Genomic DNA, 19,672 nt, shown 5'->3' with positions numbered 1-19,672 from the left:
ACATGAGGAAAACCAAAAACCATATAGCCAATCCATTTCCCTAGGTTTGAACCCAGGTCAAACTCCCAGTACTCAGGGAGTTCAGCCAATGGTAACACACTGCACCTTTCATTCCAAATAGACAAGATTTATGAGGCTGTAAATAATCAGAAAATATTTTTCAAGATAATGTATAAAATAAAGCTCAAGAGCAAATAAATCAGATTACGAGTTCTTTATGTCATTGCTTGTTAGGTACACTGTTCTTTCCCCAGTAAATCACAGAAGCAATCCCTCCAATCATTGGCATGTGTCTTACTGTCAATTCTATTTTTTAAATCTATGAAAAAGTTCTTTTCTCATAATAAGTGGTTGGGGTTCAAAAATTGAGAAAAGTGTTAAATGGTAGAATTGTACTCAGAACCATCAGAATCTGACAATATTCAAACATTCCAACAAAACTAAAGTATATAAAAAAAATCCAAAAACCATTAAAATTTAAATATGGCAATGCTTGATTATAAGCATTCTGGTGAAACTTGATAAATCCAGAAATGTAATTTCAAACTTTTTTTTTTAAGTCTACTTGCAGATAAAATACTTTCTTCAATGAAGCAATGATTTTATTGGCTCAACAAGGGGCATGTACACTAGATCAATTCTTTGTCTTGAAAAACCGGATAGCAGCTGCTTAGTGAAAAACAGTCTCATTTCGCAGAATAGTTAAGACACACACAAAAAAGTTCCTACTTTCAAATGCTTTTTTTACAGATACTTCATTTATGAGCGCCTAATACGATTTTTTTTTCCTTTTAAAATTTCGATATCAGAAGTTGCATCCTAAAGGAAAATTGAAATTGATAAAAACTTGTTTGAGATAATTTTTAAGACGTGAAATTTGAATTCCTCATCTTCCATCAACAGAAAATGACAAAGACATGAAATTTGAATTCCACATCTTCCATCAACAGAAAATGACAATGTTCAAAATTTCAGTATGTTAATAATGTTCAAAATTACAACGATGTCATGAATGATTCCGTCTTACAAAAGATAGAGTCCATTTATGACAGTTTGCAAATTATAGTATTTTTAATTAGATAAAAAATACTTTGACTTGAAATATTAGAATGATAATATTATATTTAATGAACTTAAAACTGGAGAAAATGTTTAAAACAGAAAACATACATTGGATATAAATTGAGAAATTTAATGTTCAAAAGTATCTACTTCCTCCATTAATATATTACAACACAAACAACTTACTGACAAATACACATGTTGTATGATCAGCGGCTAGTTTCATTCCATCAGGACAGGCACATGTATAACGTGGAGAATGAACTGTAATATTAGGAGTTGGCAAACACAGATGAGAACAGTGGCCATTCATGTTACTGCAGTGATTTACTCCTAGAAATGAAAAGCACGCATTACAAACATGCTGCACTAATTTATTTAGCTTTAAACTCTATTAAGAGATATATAACAAGGCAGTTTATTACACACATTAACTAGATATGCATAATGAGGTTTATACAAGAAGTTCTTTATTTTTACTTTTAGAAATAAGATTAGAGTACATAACTGTTTTTTAAATAACACAATGTGCATCAAGTAACATTTTCGACAAAGATATTTCTGCTTCAATAATGCTTCAAGTAACGTAACTTACTTTGACAAGGCAGACATTCCCCTAAGGCTTTGAAATACATGAAATTTAAAAAACGAAATGACTACTGCTATGATGAACACAAGAAAAAACACAAAATTTCTCATATACCTAACAAGTGATATTATAACAATTATTTCTTTGTTGTTTCCACTACTGCATTTATGAAAAATTAATTACTATATTAAAATTATGTAAACAAAAAGTAATTTTATAACTTAATTTTTCAAAAAAGTATGTTTTGGCATTTAGTACTTGATCAGAGTATTTCTTTAATAGTGCAATATTCATTTAAATAAAACGCAATCAATATCTAAAAAAATTCTCTCTAATGCTGGAAATCCAGTTACTGTAGCTGGAATTCTATTACACATATTTAACAATTTACTCTACATAATTTTTTTTTAAATACAGCATAACAAAAATCGATAAATATAATAATTTAAATATAGTTATTTATACTTAATTTTCTGTCTCTCCCTTAAAAAATCCTGCATAAAAACATTTTAATAGTTTTTAATGCATATTAGTAAAGAAGAAGAAATTTTTTATTTATTGATTGATGTAACTCTTCTAATTTCATACAAATCAAGAACCATTCCAGGAATTTTCCAACACCTCTAAAACTATGTCTACAACAATATTGTATATTTTAAATTTTTGGAGAGCTGAAAAAAATTACCTTCAGGTTGTTTGTAATGATGATATATATGAATGCCCATGGGTGAATAAATTCCAGTGGCAACTACACTTTTTTCTTCTCCGTTAAATTTATTCATCTTGTGAATAGCTTCCGATTCCCAATCTGACCAGTATACCCAATCCTAAAATAAATTACAGTTTTAAAACGAATTTTAAAATAATTTTTAGAGAATAAAAGAAATCTAAATTACACATATAAGTTAATCCCACTCATTCAAAACTGAATTTTGAAAGTAAATTACAATTTTGCTCTAGTAAAATTCAAGTATGTAAAAAATAAATTATCTACTTTCTGAAACAACACATCTGAAATACAACTTGTATTCTGCTAAAATCTGCATCATGTCATCACTTAATATCTAAAATTAATACATTATTACAGAAGCTAATTTCACAAGCATCTAATATTTTACAATAAGCAAACTCACTTCAAAGACATCAATTGAAAATGGATGCTTCAATATGACTGGAGAAGATAATATCACTCTTCGGTTATCTCCATTAAAATCGGCAGAACTCACAATATGGAGCTTCGCATCAGCCCAAAATATTTTTTTTGAAATAAAATCTGAAATTTAAAAATATTTAAAAAAATTTTTACACTTTTTCAAAACAACATTTTATGGATTGGCACTTACTATTGAGATAATACCGTATTTACTTGAAAATAAGATCCCAGTTTTTACACTTTTTCCCTCTAAAATTTGGCAGTGTGTTATAATAGTGTATTTTAACAAATGAAATTTCAGAATAAGATGAAAAACTTTTATTATCACGTTATATATAATAATTACACTGCTTAAATGCTTGATATACCACACAGGCAATTATTGTATACATTAAACTTCAAAATTACCACTAATTATAATAGTTATATCTAGTTCAGGGGTTTCAACTTAGGCCTGCATCCACTGTACTGGTTACTGTAGGTCTGAAGACAAATAAATAGCTAATAATATATTTAATGTTTCCCAATTTTTCATTCTATACCACAATAAAATATTGTATTTAATTAAGCAGCATGGTTTCCATTCTAATCAGAAACAAATTAATTCTCACTAGAATAATGCTCATCGGATATTAATCTATATTTGTAACTTGAATGCTAATATGGAAGATATAATTAATAAATAACAGTGTTGGAAGACATTAGTATTATTCAAATTATACTTTATAAAAAAAAAATCTGTGCACCTAGAAGAAATCATCTCAAAGTTTTGAAAATTAACATGCAAAGATCTCTTACTTACAGATACAGAAAAGCCACTGCCAGTGAATAAACTGAGAGGATCTAAAGCATATTCAAGGTACGTATCTTAGACAATGCATCAACTTGGATTGATCATTTAGCACAACAGTCAAGACAGTTATTACAGTCAGGTAATACTGCTGAAGATTTTAACATGGCAAAACAAAGCTAACAAAAGCTGGAGTAAATTTTGGTATAAACGTAAATTTTGGTATAAACTAAAAGTCTTATCCTTAATGTTTACTAAGCATAGGAAGCAACATTTATTTTGAAGACACTGCAATCAAGTTGTATTAGATTAGAGCTGTTATCTTGCTTAAGAACAAATCACAGTTTTTGTTCTGATTCTTGAAACCTTCAAATGCAGCTTTGCGAATGTAGCTCATTATGCAAGACTGAGGAAATTTATCACATCTGGTATTATCATTGCGTAGAACCTGAATATAAATGTGCAGCCACTGGGAGTGATTTTCTGCAGCACTTCAACCTATGCAGTACTGAAAATATGTCACTATCCTTCAAACTGCTGCACTGCCAATGTTATAGCACATCTGTCAGAGAACATTTTTCAAGGATATAATACCGAAACACACATAACAGATATCTCACGAGAATGTCTGCATAGCATCAAAACTCTTGCTTGAGCAACCAGATCTTTAGAATTTTTCATACTGAATGTGTATAGGATACATTAAGATGTTGGGTAGTTATCTTCCAACATATTTGAAACTGAATAAACAACTAGGTATATCTGGAAACATATTTTTGCAGGCAGAAATATAGCAATATTTCATAAGGTGGCATGCCTTTCCAAAACTATGCCACAACTCTACACTAAAGTTACATATCACATTAATATGTAGCACTTTGGACATAACAAATATAACAATAAACAGATTTGATTGCTATCATATTTTAATCATCTTCTCTTCGCACTGCTCAAGTTTTCCCAGAACTGACAGTTTATGTATGTTTTTTGACGAGATCTTAGTATCTAAAATTACAAAAACAATTTACATCACATTTCAATTTTTAAGTATCACACAAATTAAAATATACAGTCAAAAGTCTTTAATCCGGACGTCCATAATCCGGAATGATCTATAATCTGGACCTCAAAGCTAAAAACTTTCTGCGCATGTGTGTAATACCTTTATGCATGCTCATATGCGTGTACGCATGCGCATAATACGTTTACGCATGTGCATTTAATGTATAACGAACGGTATAAGCTAAGCTAGAATTATCTAATTATCTATTTCAGTTAATGTTGCAGATTGCGTTCTTCCTTAATCTTCTAATTGGATCCGGCTTATTATTTTTTGCAGACTGTTAGAGCAATTTTATAAAAGTAAGTTTCAACTTTCGATCATGTCAAAAAGAATTTCCGATTCTGGAGCTGCCAAAGGATTTACAAAGAGAAAGCATGTTTGAATGTTCATTAAACAAAAAGTGGAATTGCTGCAAAAAAGGGATAAAGATGTGAAGAAAGCGAAAGAGAAGTGATTTGTTTCTCTAACCATTTCGAAATCTGTTTATCAATTTCACACTGCTCTGTTGGGGGGGGGGGACATCGCGGCGCGCAATGAACTGGAAGTTGATAGTCAGCACTATCCTCATCTTCAGGGCAGATGTTTTTATTTTATTCGGCTTATAATTCCTTACTAAATGTAGTGTTTCATCTCAATGTACTCCGATATGATTTAAATCAATTTCCTCATCATTATAAATATCACGAATACACATCAAATAGCTTTCTGGTTGCAATTTTCTAATTTCGACTATGCGTAATATATGCTTTACGCATGCGCACGTTGAAAGAAATGTTTAATAAAGTAAACAAATATTAAGCTTTTTTTTGTAAATTTTAATACCCTTTAGATCATAATTGCTCTTTATTTCATAAATTATGGTTTCATATTTTTAATTTTATAATTTTTGCACGCCATCTTACCAGATTTAAACTGATTATCTATAATCCGGAAAAATCGATAATCCGGAATCGCCGAAGTCCCAACGAGTCCGCATTAAAGACTTTTGACTGTATACGTTAACATAAAAATACAATTACTTTTCATTTTTTATTTCTTTATAAATAGTAGCTCTTTGATTTTTCAGTTGTGGTAAACTACCGATGATGAGGTTATCAAAAAGAAGTTATACATCATATACATGTGTGTGTGATGAAAAACATGTAGCAATGTTGATGCGTAGCCTATGTAAAAAATTGGAGAATCTGCAATGAATAAGAAACTGATAGCTGAGGCAGAATCAATCTTCATTTTTATTTCAATAAACCCATTGTAGCCACAAGCAATTTGGCACACTATTTGGGCTTATTTCAAAATGTTTACATTTCTGATAAATTTGCAATAAGAGAGCAGCAGTCCAGCTGGGCTGACGCATAGAAAGCAAGTGTATTGTGCTCAGGATGAAATTTTGATGCAGAATGCATTAGTTTTGGTTCTCAATGTAATTTTATTGGATAAGTAATACTGCTATAAGATTATTATTGGCTGTTTGAGTTTTAGTTCCATTCACATCACCAGCATTGCGCAAGACTGATAGACATAGATTAGTCTCGAATTGACACGGTGAAAAAGAGCAATTACTATTTTTAGAATAGAAAGCGGAATACTAAATTAAAATTAAGGGGTTATTGTTAATTTAAATTATAATTTATCTTTTAGATATTGTTTTATCTTATATATATATATCAACGAGTTGAAAATTCAGTGTATAATTCTTTGCTGGTAAATATTTTTAGCAAATAAAATTAAATATTCCTTTAAACAAGTTTTTAATTAACCTTTTCGAATTGGCCAATATTCAGCATGATCAAATATTTTAAACATCACTTTTATAAGCTAAATTAACATGGCATTAAATTTACCAAGTGCAAGACCATTGGGCCATTTAATATCAGAAGATACAATTACAGCTCTATGACTACTATCCATTCCAGCTCTTTCAATTTTAGCAGGTTCACCCCAATCAGTCCAGTAGATCCATCTAGAATTTAAAAAATTTTAATAAAATAACTTCCAAAAATTACCAATACAGCAACAAAAACATTTAAACCTATTTATTTACAGAATTAAGTATACTTCCAGAACTAATTTTCTTTCAATGCATTCAAATATATGACATATAAATCTCTAAACAAAAAGATATGTATACGAAAAAGTTACCACACAATGACAAATAAAGAATTCTGGAATATTAAAATACTTTTTCTACACACACAAATCAAGATATTACTTTTATTTAGGCTGGAATGCAAAAATCAATTTCCGTCTCTTGCTTCAATGAGAAAGTATTTAACATAAAATTATTTTTCAGCACACAAAAATTAATTTCTGAAGGTTTAAATCAGTTTCAAAAATTACATTTTACTCTTCAATTTCAATTTTACTTTAAACAGTCTGTATTGTAATTATCTGATTAAACACAATACATACAATAAAACATTCTACTAAAATACTACTGTACACAGTTCATTATTGAATAAAACTTACCCTTCCAAAGGATCCAGTACTATTGCCCTAGGTTCATCCAAATCTTCATTAATAACAGTTTTTCTCATTTTTCCAATTTTATCAGACATTTCAATCGTATTCTTGCCCGTATCAGTCCAATATATGTGCCCATAGATCCAATCTACAGCAATGCCATCCACAGTTAAAAGATTGTTAGATATGATTGTTGTTACTGGAGCTCCTGTATCAATTGGAACACTGAAAAGCATATAAAATGTTAAATACTGTGCAGAAATTACATTTATGACAATTCAAACCAAACACTTCATAATTATTTACCGTAAGAGGAGGGAAAAAAAGGGGAAAGAAAATAATACCTTTTAATAGCCTCTTCAGTTACATCAGACCAAATAACAGTACCAGTTCGATAATCATAGTCTAGAGCAACACAATTCCGAAGATTACTAACTACAGGAACATATTCAGAAGTTTCTGTATCAATTTTTCTAATATCCTGCCTATTTGCAAATAATATGACAGTGCGCCCTTCTGCAAGAGAAAAATTTATCCAATGTATAAACTCTGAAATGTCCTCTCGTTTGATATAAAAGTAGGAACATAAATAAATGACAGAATGATGAAATTAAATTTAAATTTTTCTTATACAAATGGAAAACATTCCTAAGGAGGTACAGATATACTTCTCACCTTTAGCTCTACATCTTCTGTTGTTGTTAGGCTCCAGCATATAGCCATCTAAACATTCACATTTGTAGTTACCTTTTGTATTGTAACACAGCTGAGAACATGAGCCTGGTATTTCACATTCATCAATATCTAAAAGAAATTTATTTGTAATTTTTCTTTTTTAATAGATTTTATGACATGTAAAAAAATCCTGTATCTTTAAACAAAAATAAGAAAAAAACAATTACCTTCACAAGTTCTATTATCAGCAAGGACATAACCATCTCGACATCTACATTCATATCCAATAGGAAGATCATGACAAATTTGGGAACAACCTCCATTGTTTTCTTTACACTCATCCTTATCTAAAAATTACACTACTATATTACTTTTACATTAAAGGAAATCAGTCTATATCTTTAACAACGCACAATAAATTATAGTTAATGATTAAAAACATTAAAGAAAAAATTATATGACCTTAACCAGTTTCATCATTTTAAACTGCACACACATTAAATGTTATACGAGATAAAAAATTTTTTTAAAGAATATGATCAATAGGGAGGGGGCTTCATACTGAGCAATTAAATCCCCATAAATTTATAATTATAATATAAATTAGATTATAAATTTTTGGCATACATGGTTTGATATATTATTCCCCTTTACATCCATCACAAATATACATTAAAAAATTCTTGAAAGTACATAGTTTAACATTCAAAAAATCATTTTTCCTTTATGTGAGTTCTGAGGATTTTAAGGAAAATATATTTCATATAAATAAAAGGCCACTAATTTTTTTTGAAGGTATAAAAAGTAAAAACTTTATGTATTCATATGACATCAGAATTTAAGAAATACATACAGAACTTTAATTTGCTGTTCTCAAACAGAAATGATTTAAAAATTAGATCTGCTTTTCAGGAAGTTGCATGGTTATTTTTTTACACACTAAGATAAATTTTACAACACAGATTGTAAATCCTAATAAATCACTCAATAGTAAGATCTTAAACCTGGCATAATATTGGCCAGATTGCTGCCAAATTTTCTTTGACCATGCATTTACAGAGCTAAGCTTTCCCTTCTCCCTTTCCTAAAGCTTTGAAATTTCCAATATTCCAATCATTTTGAAAGCAGAAAAAATACAAATCTCAATCAATTAAAAAAGTAATAATGGCATAAAGTTCCTAAGAATGAAATAAGGATGCATTAACCCTTTCCAGACAGGAGTACCACCTACGCATCACTGGAGAACAAACGTAAGGGACAGGTGACGCATATATGCATTTTAAGCTGAATTAAAGACCACTAGATGGCATTTTGTGTCCATTATTTTTAAACAGGATATAGTTTTAAGGATTCTGTACCTCAGTTTGATCAGATTCCGCCTAATGTTGATGTAAACGTTATGAGGAAGGAACCCTTTCAATCGCTTTTATAACTTACATTTTGGGCACTTCCCTTTTTTGTTTCGGAAAACCTCGACATCAGTTCATTACGGGCAACAAGTGTTACTTATCAGACGAAGGATATACTTGCATGTACATGAGCCAAAGTGACATGGATGAGAGCGATGATTCATTTTCTAAAGAGCGATGCTCAGATGGACATTTATATTAGACTGAGCTCACCGAGTATTTGCCTTCTACTTCCCATGAAAGATTTTGCTACTTCTTGTTGTACACAGTCTTTCTTGTCAGGGTTGCCACTCAAACAGGATAATGAAATTCCCCGACTTTTCCAGGTTTTCCAGGTATGTTTCGAGAAAATTCCAGTCTATCCGCGTAATGTACGTTGGCTGTGCTAAGAGGTAAATTAATTATGGTATTACTTGTACTGTGTAGCAAATTCACTTAATTATTCAATAAATCTCAGAGGACATTTATTCTTAATTATTCTTGGTACACTTTGTTTGATAATTTTGTTTACTTTTCCATTTAAGAAACTTAATAAAATTTAAGATATATACATTGGATAACAATTGTACGTTTTATTTAATTATTACTCATGATCATCACCAGTCCAACATGAGGCTAATCCGGTTCTTATAAATCACAACGCAATGCTAAAAGTTAGGTTAGATTTTAGGTAAATTTAATTTGTGTGAGATGTCTTCTTAAAAAGCACCTTAACACTTGAAAACACAAATATAATTATAATAGGAGTTGTTTTCTCCACTGAAGATTGAGATTAGAATCTTCCCAATCTGGAATAAAATAAGGCTTTTTTTGCAGACATTCTGCAGCTAAAACGAAAAAAAGAAATCTTATTTAATGATATTTTTTTACTAAATTGAGGTATTTTATATTTATTTCGCAGCATACATAAGGAAAAAATATGTGCATTAAATTTCGTGATGTCATCATACTGCTAGAATTAATTTCAGGATTATGCCAGAGAAAATTTCTTGAAATTTGGAAATATTATTTACTTCCAAATATGTAAATAAATTTAGAGGGAAGAAGCAACATTAAATGATAAGAATAACATAAAAATAAAGATAATTGCTTTAAAATTGAATTAGAATAATCAACAATATTTTAGCGAATATAGTTATATTACATGGTTAGCCTAGATGACTGATTGCTATTTTTTTATTTTACTGCAAAATGACAAGGTATTCATTAAAAAGAAAAGAAAAGAAAGAAAAAAAAAGATTTTGCGGTAAAATCCTAGTATACGATACGGCCTTCGCACAATTTTGAAAATTGTCGCCAAGAACAAAATGACTCGTTTACTGCTCATCATCATGTCGCCAAATCCCGCTGTACCATACATGGAGATTATTCTAACCAAAGAACGTCTATGTAAAGAAGAAAAGGTTCCATACACGTAAATGCTATTACACGGCTAGAAAGCGGAGGGAAAATTTGCCAAGGGATTTGGCGACGGAACCTTGCGGCCAGAATTTCTCTCTCATCGATGTGTACAGGAAATTGAGAAACACGTGTTAAGAAGAAACGTTCTTTGACAAAAAAAGAAAACTACGAAAATTCATTTTTAAATTATTGCGAAAAATCCAAGAAGAAACGTTTTATCAAAGAATGTTTTTTCTTGGATTTTTCGCAATAATTTTAAAAACGGATTTTCATAGTTACCCCCCCCCCAAAATAACTAATCCAGGAATTAATTTACTTGCGCCAAAAGATATTTTCTTTTCCTTTAGATTAGAGTTTAAAGAAATTTTAAACGATATTCATTTAATGAACTCTTGATAACGTGACCTTCGAACTTCGACACCGGTTTCCAGCTTTGGCGACATATATATCGCGCACGCACAGCTGTTTCCCTCTATGATGGAACGGAACCACGTCTGTTGCAGAGAGGTTTTCTTTCTTTACAATACATATTTTTTTATTCTGACCTTCATGGTACCGTATACTAGGATTAAACCCATTTTGTTTTATACGAGAACAGGTACTTTCTTTTGTTCATGCACTGCACATGCGATTCTCGAGGTTACTGGAAACCAAAAGTTGCGGGAAACTTGATTTGCCTTTCTAAAAGACAATCAAATTGGAGCTGCGAAAATCGGCTCTATGCCAGCTGCCCGAATGACACTCACGTGATACACAATTCGCCAAAAAAATGATCTCTTCCGAATTCGGCACAAAACTCGCCTCTTTTGGTGGGATCGTTGTATGAAATTCCCTGACTTTTCCCTGAATTTTTTGGTCAATTTCCGAATTCCCTGACTTTTTCCGGTTTTCCAAGTAGCGTGGCAACCCTGTCTTGTATTTTTTATTAAAGTTTATTAATATATTTTGTGAATTAAAACTTCAGAATAATTTGAATAGGGCTTCTGAAAATTATTTCTCAAAGCGATTTTTTACATATTTTCATGTAAAGGAAAAAGATTATGAAATGATGATTTTAACATATGGCAGCTTAAGTAATAATCTAAATTAATACCAAAAATTATAACACCAGGACTTAATTTTTTTTTGGGGGGGGGGTCATTTTTTTCCCTAAAAGTTATGCAACCCCCGTCCTGTGGAACGATTCCTTTCAACTTCCACCTGTCCTGATGGAACGTCTTAAACAAAGGTATGCTGTCTCAAAAGGGTTAAGAGTTTACTACTAAATTTCTGGAGAACTGGGTTACTTAAATTAGCATGTCTGCCAGAATATGAATACAGGTTGGACTATCTGTTTTCAGCGATATACTGTTTAACATTGGTGGGTTCTAAACGTTTTAAAATATTTTACAGATAAGATTTTTACTCTAAATACTAATATATTTTACAAGTTACTTACAGCATAAATGCTGTGGCTCATCCTCATAGTCACCGCAATCATTATGACCATCACAAACCAATGACAATGGAATGCAATGATTATTTCCACAATCAAACTGTTTCTTAAGATCACATTTGGCAGGATGTAAAGCTAAAAACATAAATGATTAAAACATGAATATATAAAAATATTTGATTTTAATATATTTGAAAAGTTATAACGCACTAAAATGATCAAAAATAAAATATTTCTATTAGGAATAAAAATTATCACACATGAAATATAAAATTTTGGCTACTTTCTAAATTTTAATTGGATAACAAACATGTTTTGCAACATTTACCAGGAATGCATCTACAAATTGGCTGGTGAGTAACTGCATAAAAATAGTTACTGTTTATTTCCGTAATATGATTAGGTATAAATTTTTGTCAAAGTTTTATAGTTTTAGCATATATCTCTTCTATAACATGATCCCAAAACTTTCAATGGCCTATGAATTTAGTTTAAATCAGCAATCATCATATGGATCAATTTTCTTGTGTCTGGCAACACAGCATACACAAGGACATGCTGAACCACAAACTCGCATATACCTCTAACAAGTTTATTTTCTTGCACAGAGTTCATAGCCATATTTTAGTCAAAAAAATAAGCACCTATAAGCACTTTTCAAGCACATTTTTAAGGAAAAAAAAATAAGCACCTGTCTAATTACATTATACACAACTGCATAACCTTAAAAGAAAAATCAGAATTGTAATTTAAAATACGAGAAATTCAGTATTTATTAAGAGAGAATGAGCATTACTCAAACATGGAAAACAATTACATTCTTTTTTAAAATTTTCAATAACAGTTCAATTTACAGAACTCGTTTACAACGAAAGAAGGAAAAACTATACAGAACTAAATTATATTACAAAATTTAATGATGAAATTTCAGTTCGAAGTAGGAAAATAAATAATAATAAGCCATATTTATTATATTCCGTTGGCACCTAAAAATAAATACAATTTACATTTCCACTCGTATTAATATTTAAATAATTTAACTTAAATCAAAATTCTGAACATTTTCTAAATTTTCACTGTATAACTGTTTTTCCTTAACAGATATTACAAGCAATTTAAGTAAAAATAAGTAAAAAAGGGAACTTTTCTAAAATCAGAAGATAGGAAATTGCTTCATGCAGTCATAATTTAACAGTAAAAGCTTAACTAACTGGCATACTCGGAAATTGCCGAATATCTGAAAATTCCGCATAGTCGAGCGTAACTGGTAAAAGAGGAAGGGGATAGATTGCAGCCGTTCTTCAGATTTTTCAGCTAAATGATGCTTTTGACATTTAGATATGCACATCATATCAAAATATCCCAATGGAACTAAAAAATAATCTGCTTAGTAAGCACAGTAAAACTCTTATCTCTGCGAAATATTGCAAATGTTATTGCGCAATACGTGCACCTTAATTCTTCCACATGTGATATTACAACAATCGGAATCAACAGCTGCCGGTATTCGGAGAATCAATAACTAAATAAAGGAAAACATTCCTTTGCTTCGTCCAGTTTTCACCGTCATGCGCCCATGTGGCATATTTGTCATTGAGCAGGACACATAGCGCTCTGCACAATATCCCTCCCATACTCATATTGATTAATAAAGAGATTTACCAATCTGGGCTGTTTTTTTATTCTAATTTTGAACAGACTGCGTTAAATTTCCGGAATAGAATCATTCTTTGCTTAGGTTGGTAGAACGCAGAACTTTTAGTCTTATTCAGTCCAGTTTGGAAAGTGACCCCTCCCCAAAAAGTCCGTTGCTTGCTTTGCTGCGAACTGTAACAGTTTCAATATTCAAGATTTTGAGAAGGGGGAGAAAGGGAAGAACCCCCAACTTCCGTACTGTATAATGCATTGGGGGAAAAAAAAAAAAATTATTTTGACTATTTGATTACTTTATTTATGCCATTCCAAATATTATTCCTTAGAAAACTAATCTGTGTTAAACCACACTTACCCATTTTTAAAGTTTATCTACACTTCCACAGTTACTGTAAATATATTATTATAAATATTCATACATATGCTCATAATATAAGCATACCGATCATAATAAACGCGATTATGAACTGACCCCGCGGAACGAGAATGTAAATTATTAAAATCCTGATAGAAATTCAAACGAGTGTAATATAGGGTGGGAGCAAAAGAATACAGAATGTACTGGAATTTTCTACCACTTTTTCAATTCTTCGACCGATAGAATGACGTGCACCTGTCTGTACTCGCACACACCAAAGGTTATGTTAATGCAGAGAAAGGAGTAAAAAGCTATTCCTGGGAGTATGATTCACCATCTGATGTTCAATACAAGGAAGAAAAGTTGTTTATTTAATTTCGGCTTTGGTACAGAGAAAAAATGTGCGTTTGTTAAAAAAAAAAAAAAAAAAAAAGCCCCAAAAGCAAAAAAATAAGTGCTTTAGAGAAAAAGTAAGCACCTACAAGGGCTTTTACAATTTATTTTCAAATATAAGGACTTATAAGCACTTGTAAGGACCACTATGAACCCTCTTGCATCTGGCAGCTCTGCCTACACAAGCATGTACCAAATCACAAACTCTCATGTACTTCTAACAAGTTTCATTGTAGGTTGTGTCATGTGATTAAACAATTTGCACTGCAAGATCAAAATTTGTAAACTGTGGTCTAATCCTAGAACTTATGAAAAGAAGTTGTTAAAAGTCATAAAATAGACTAAAGAATCGAACAAACAGAGTTGTTATAAGAAATTATGATTAGGGCCTATGCATTTGAAGTGGACTCAGGCCAATCCAGAACAAGGCAAAGAATTTAGAGCAACAGCAGGTTGGTGCAATCGTTACATGAACGGAAAAAGTCTGGTAATATGACAGAAAACAAAAATTGTGCAGATATTACCACAAGATCTTAACCATAAAGTCACAAGTTTGTTACTAGTATGATGCAAAATACAACTTTACATTAGCTAATAACAACTGATGAACTTTGACTTGATAAACAACAGAATTATGGAAACAACAGCCCTAAAAATGTTTTCAACTCAGGTCACGATCAAAAATAAATACAGGCCACGAAAAGACCAGGTTTTACAGTAGTATTAACATGCATGACAGATGGAACAAAATTTAAACCCATAGTTATTTTCAAACTACTAAAATTCCTCCCAGGCATTTTCATACAATTTCATGAAAAGGGGGATGAATAAGAAAGATGTAAAATTGTGGATGGAAAATGTGTGGCAGAGGGGACCAGGTACTCCCCGAAATCAACACAGTTTATTGGTATGGGATATGTTTTGCAGTTACATAACTGAGACTATTAAAAATTGCTTAGCATGGAACAATACTAAGATTGCTGTAATACATGGAGGTTTAACTTCAATGCTACAACCTTTAGACCTCTCTCTGAATAAATCAAAGATCACATTATGAACAATGCAATAACTCGATAATGCATGGTGAAAAGGCATATAAGAAAGGCAGAGCTATGCGTGCTGCATCACTTGATGTTATGTGCGATTTCGTGACCAAATTATGGGGAAAAGTTAAAACAAACAGTGATCAGGTTTTTCAAAAGGTGTGAGATATCTAATGCTATGGATGGCACTGAGGACGAATTATTATGAGACACAAATGACAAAGTGGAAAATGACATGCTAGGTACAGAATGGGACCCATATGATGGGCAGCTTCTCAACAATAAAAGTGAGGATGTAATTGAGGAGCTATTTGCCTTAGACAATAAAAATGAGGATTCTGCAAAATTTAAAATTCATTACTGAGTAATTAGTTTTATTTTATAATGGTTTTAAGCTGCATAAACTTCAATCTAATTTTCTTTTGCATATGCCCTATAATATGAATCTGATTTTTTTTGGGGGGGGGCACTTTTTTTATAATTCAATTAGTGCATGACTAAATATGTTCTTGTTATCTTTGAATATGTGTAATGCTGGCATACACAAGTTTTTAATAATAATGTCAAAGATTTATTAATGTTCCTTATAAAAAATACAGTAAGCCTTTTTACTATTGCTGTAAGTACACTCACTTCCAAAAGTTAAGCACGGAGAGTAAATGCTAATTTCTGGAAGCCAATCAGAATTGAATAGGATGCAATTCCCTGCAGAGGTAGATGGAAGTATGCAAATACACTGGTGTGCAAAAATTAAGGACGAGGCGGTTTTTTCAATATAACTTTGTACAAAAGCTTTCCAAATCAACACATTTAATACCGTAAGATCCCCAATACGTAAGGACGAGTAATGTCAGCAACACTCACTAAAAGAGAAATCAGAGGGATAAAAAGAAGCTTTATTGAAAACGTAGCATGGAGCGCAATGCGACTGAAGGTCGAAACATCCCTGTGGTGGGTGTCCAGCGAGAAACACCCGGTCTTTAATAGGGGATATGATCTCCCCTGACTAGCTAAGGCAGGTTTCACAGCGTCTGCCCATGCTGAGAATGAGGGTGTCAATGAGTTGTTGAGGCATTGCTGCCCATTCATCTTGCAGCGCCAATCTCGATCGGAGCTCCGGAATCGTTACTGGTGGTAAGGTACGAGCTGCCAAGCGTCTGCCTAGAAAATCCCATACATGCTCGATGGGATTGAGATCTGGAGATCATGCCGGCCAATCCATACGTTCAATATCCTCACTCTCTAAGAGCTGTTCGGCAGCTACTGTGCGATGACATGGTGCATTCTCGTCCATGAAAAGGAACTGCGGACCCATAGCGCCTCTAAAAAGACACACATATGGAAGAAGAATCTCGTTACAATAACGGGTCCCATTGACTGAACCTGATGTGAAGGTCTGTACGACTACCAAGCATGATGCCTCCCCAACCGAGAACACCGCCACCTCCATACCTGTCCCTTTCAATGATGTTCGAGGGATGATTGCAACTTCCCCGCTCTCTCCAGATGAATATGTGATGAGAATCGCTAGTCAGACTGAATTTGCTCTCATCTGTAAAGAGTACTCGTCCCCATTCATTGTCTCTCCAATTCCGGTGTTCCCGGCACCACAGAGAACGCCTTCTCCGATGAGCAGGCGTTAGAGGTACACACCGTACAGGGCGTCGTGCAAACAGACCACCACCGTACAGTCTTCTGGCCACGGTAAAACGCGATATCGGTCGTCCAGTCACTTGTGTCGTGCGTCTAGCAATTTCTCCCACTGTCTTCCGCCTGTTTCTTCTGGCCTGTAAGGCAATATACCGGTCATCTGCGGGTGTGGTTCCTCATGGACGGCCACTTCCTGTAGTTTGAAATTGTCTCCAAAGTCGTGAAACGATGCTGTGAGCAATTCCGAACTCTGCAGCCACACTTGTCACACTGCGGCCTTTCTCCAACTTCCCAATGATTCGACCTCGGGTAAAAGCATCCAGATGTCATCTAACAGATTGATTATTCGCCATTTCTCGCTGAGGCAGCAACTCGGTGTGATTTTAACTGCTATACGGCGTGCAATCTCTTTGCCAGAAATACTGATCTTACACCGACAACATGCTTTACACTACTCAGACACTCCCCCATTAGGTCTACCTGCATATCTGCGCATGTGCTACCGTACATCACCTTACTTAATCTCCTGATTGGTCTTTCTGTCCGCTCTGCCTCTTCGCTCAGCTGATATGCTAATTTTTCGACTTTGTCCTTAATTTTTGCACACCAGTGTATGTTAGGTAATAGACAATCGCACTTTCATGTCAAGAAATATGCAAAAAAAAAAAGGCAGTCTTATAAGAAGCCAGCTTTATGAAGGGTTACAGAAGTTGATTGTAAGTGTTGATAGAAGGTGTTTAAAACTTTCGTTCAACTTGTTTTCAAGACATACGTGTTTATATGACTTCCAGAAGATGAACGGAAGATTCCGAGCGCTGGTGTGCTATGGGGTGCATTGAAGCAGGACAGTCAATCACAGATGGCTCTTTTCTTCGGCATTCATCATTCTGTAATTTCACATTTATGGAAATAATTTCAAACCCCACAGACAGTTGTCCAAAGGCCCATAGCCGGACGCACATAGGTTACAACCCCCGTGGAAGATCGATATATTGCTGTTGTAGCCTAGCGGAATCGCAGAGCGACCCTCACACATGTAACATCTATGGTTACAGTGTCCATTGGTAAGGTGATATCTGCAGCTATTGTACGCCGAAGATTACATATGAGTGAACTGTACGCCCTGGTACCTCAAGTTTGTGATCCTCTATTCGTCCAATCAAGAGGGGCATGATTACAGCGGTGCCGGATTACAACGAACACGCAATCTGTCCCAAAACATCACCGAACATCACGCATTCCGAGGCAGAAGCATTATGGTGTGGGCAGGGATTTCATTAAGATATCACACCAACCTGCACATCTTCAAACGGGGTTCTTTGACGGCTGTTCGGTATCGAGATGAAGTCCTAGAACCCATTGTGAGATTGTATACTGCAGCAGTTGGCCCTACTTTTGTTTTAATGGACGATAATGCATGTCTCCATAGTGCTGACGTCGTCGATGACTACCTAGAGAGTGAAGGGATTGCACGTATGGCGTGGCCAGCATATCCGCCCGACCTTAATCCCATTGAAAATCTTTGGGATGCTCTTGGCCGTGCTGTATCTTCATGTTTCCCACCTCCAGCCACTCTTATTGAGCTGGAAACTACTCTACAAGAAGAATGGCGATTGCTTAATTCTGCGGTGGTTGACTACCTAATCGAAAGCATGGTCACAAGATGTAAACTTTGTATACAGAAGAGGGGGGATCACATATCCTATTAATATTCTTTTTTCATTTTATGCTGTTTATTTTCACTTTATACATAATTCTGTTTAAGTCTCCAGTATGTCATTATCTGATAACTTACAAAAATTTAATATTGTTTTCATTTCTGTGTGTAATTACTGATTTTGTTTTATGCATAAATATATATGCTACTTTCCTGCCGAATTTTGTGTCAATCAAATCAGTATTTGTTGATTTTTTTGAATTTTACATCTTTGTGCTTAACTTTCAGAAGTGAGTATATATATCATTTAGATCAGGGGTGAGCAACACGTGGCCCGTTTAACATTTTTATGCAGCCTGCCAAGCATTTCTAAAAATGAATTTATTTTAGCGACTTTCTCCCATCAATATATGTTATAAAAATAATTATGATAAAATGGTAGTACATACGAAACCGAAACAATTTTTTGACGAGTTACTCACTTGTCGGCAACTTGTTCAAACATGCAATACAAACGTGCTGCGTCTATGCTTTTTTATGTTTGCTTCTGTCACATAATCAGTTAGACTGGTAAGCTGTTAACTAGCAATTTTAGCAATTCTTGTGTTTCTTGAAAGGCATGAGTACAATATCATTGTCAAAAAGATGTCGGCTACATAGCCGCACTCGTGCTGCCAAGCCATTTTCAGGTAGTGACATGACTCAGCATCTCAATAATCTTAATGTGGAACTTCAAGGCAAAGGGCAGTTTATTCACAATTTGTGTGATAAAATTCAGGGCTTTCAGCGCAAATTAAAATTGTGGAAACAGCATCTTTTGCAGAATAATGTGTTCACTTTCCACATTTAGAAAAAGAAAATGTTACTACTTCTCAAAATAT

At 33.2% G+C, this 19,672-nt stretch overlaps 1 protein-coding gene across 3 annotated transcripts in view; it reads right to left on the bottom strand.

The window, feature by feature from the left end:
• Nucleotides 1–19,672, bottom strand: part of LOC118188124 (very low-density lipoprotein receptor-like) — a 99,248-nt gene that overhangs the window by 23,044 nt on the left and 56,532 nt on the right. For all 3 annotated transcript variants that reach the window (XR_015040646.1, XM_085814816.1, XM_085814815.1), the window contains exons 8-16: nt 12,041–12,172; nt 8,020–8,139; nt 7,793–7,921; nt 7,462–7,633; nt 7,124–7,342; nt 6,499–6,617; nt 2,785–2,924; nt 2,337–2,478; nt 1,249–1,395 (exon numbers count right to left, since the gene is read on the bottom strand). Coding sequence is in view for 2 of the 3 variants with exons in the window: in XM_085814816.1 (XP_085670942.1) it covers nt 1,249–1,395; nt 2,337–2,478; nt 2,785–2,924; nt 6,499–6,617; nt 7,124–7,342; nt 7,462–7,633; nt 7,793–7,921; nt 8,020–8,139; nt 12,041–12,172 (1,320 nt within the window). In the remaining variant the exon portion in view is untranslated. The remainder of the gene's footprint in view (nt 1–1,248; nt 1,396–2,336; nt 2,479–2,784; nt 2,925–6,498; nt 6,618–7,123; nt 7,343–7,461; nt 7,634–7,792; nt 7,922–8,019; nt 8,140–12,040; nt 12,173–19,672) is intronic.

Source organism: Stegodyphus dumicola, chromosome 4 (genome assembly GCF_044657685.1).
Source record: "Stegodyphus dumicola isolate Sdum_Otavi_A_Nest chromosome 4, ASM4465768v1".
Lineage (NCBI taxonomy): Eukaryota > Metazoa > Arthropoda > Arachnida > Araneae > Eresidae > Stegodyphus > Stegodyphus dumicola.
This window is presented reverse-complemented; position numbering and strand designations above follow the sequence as displayed.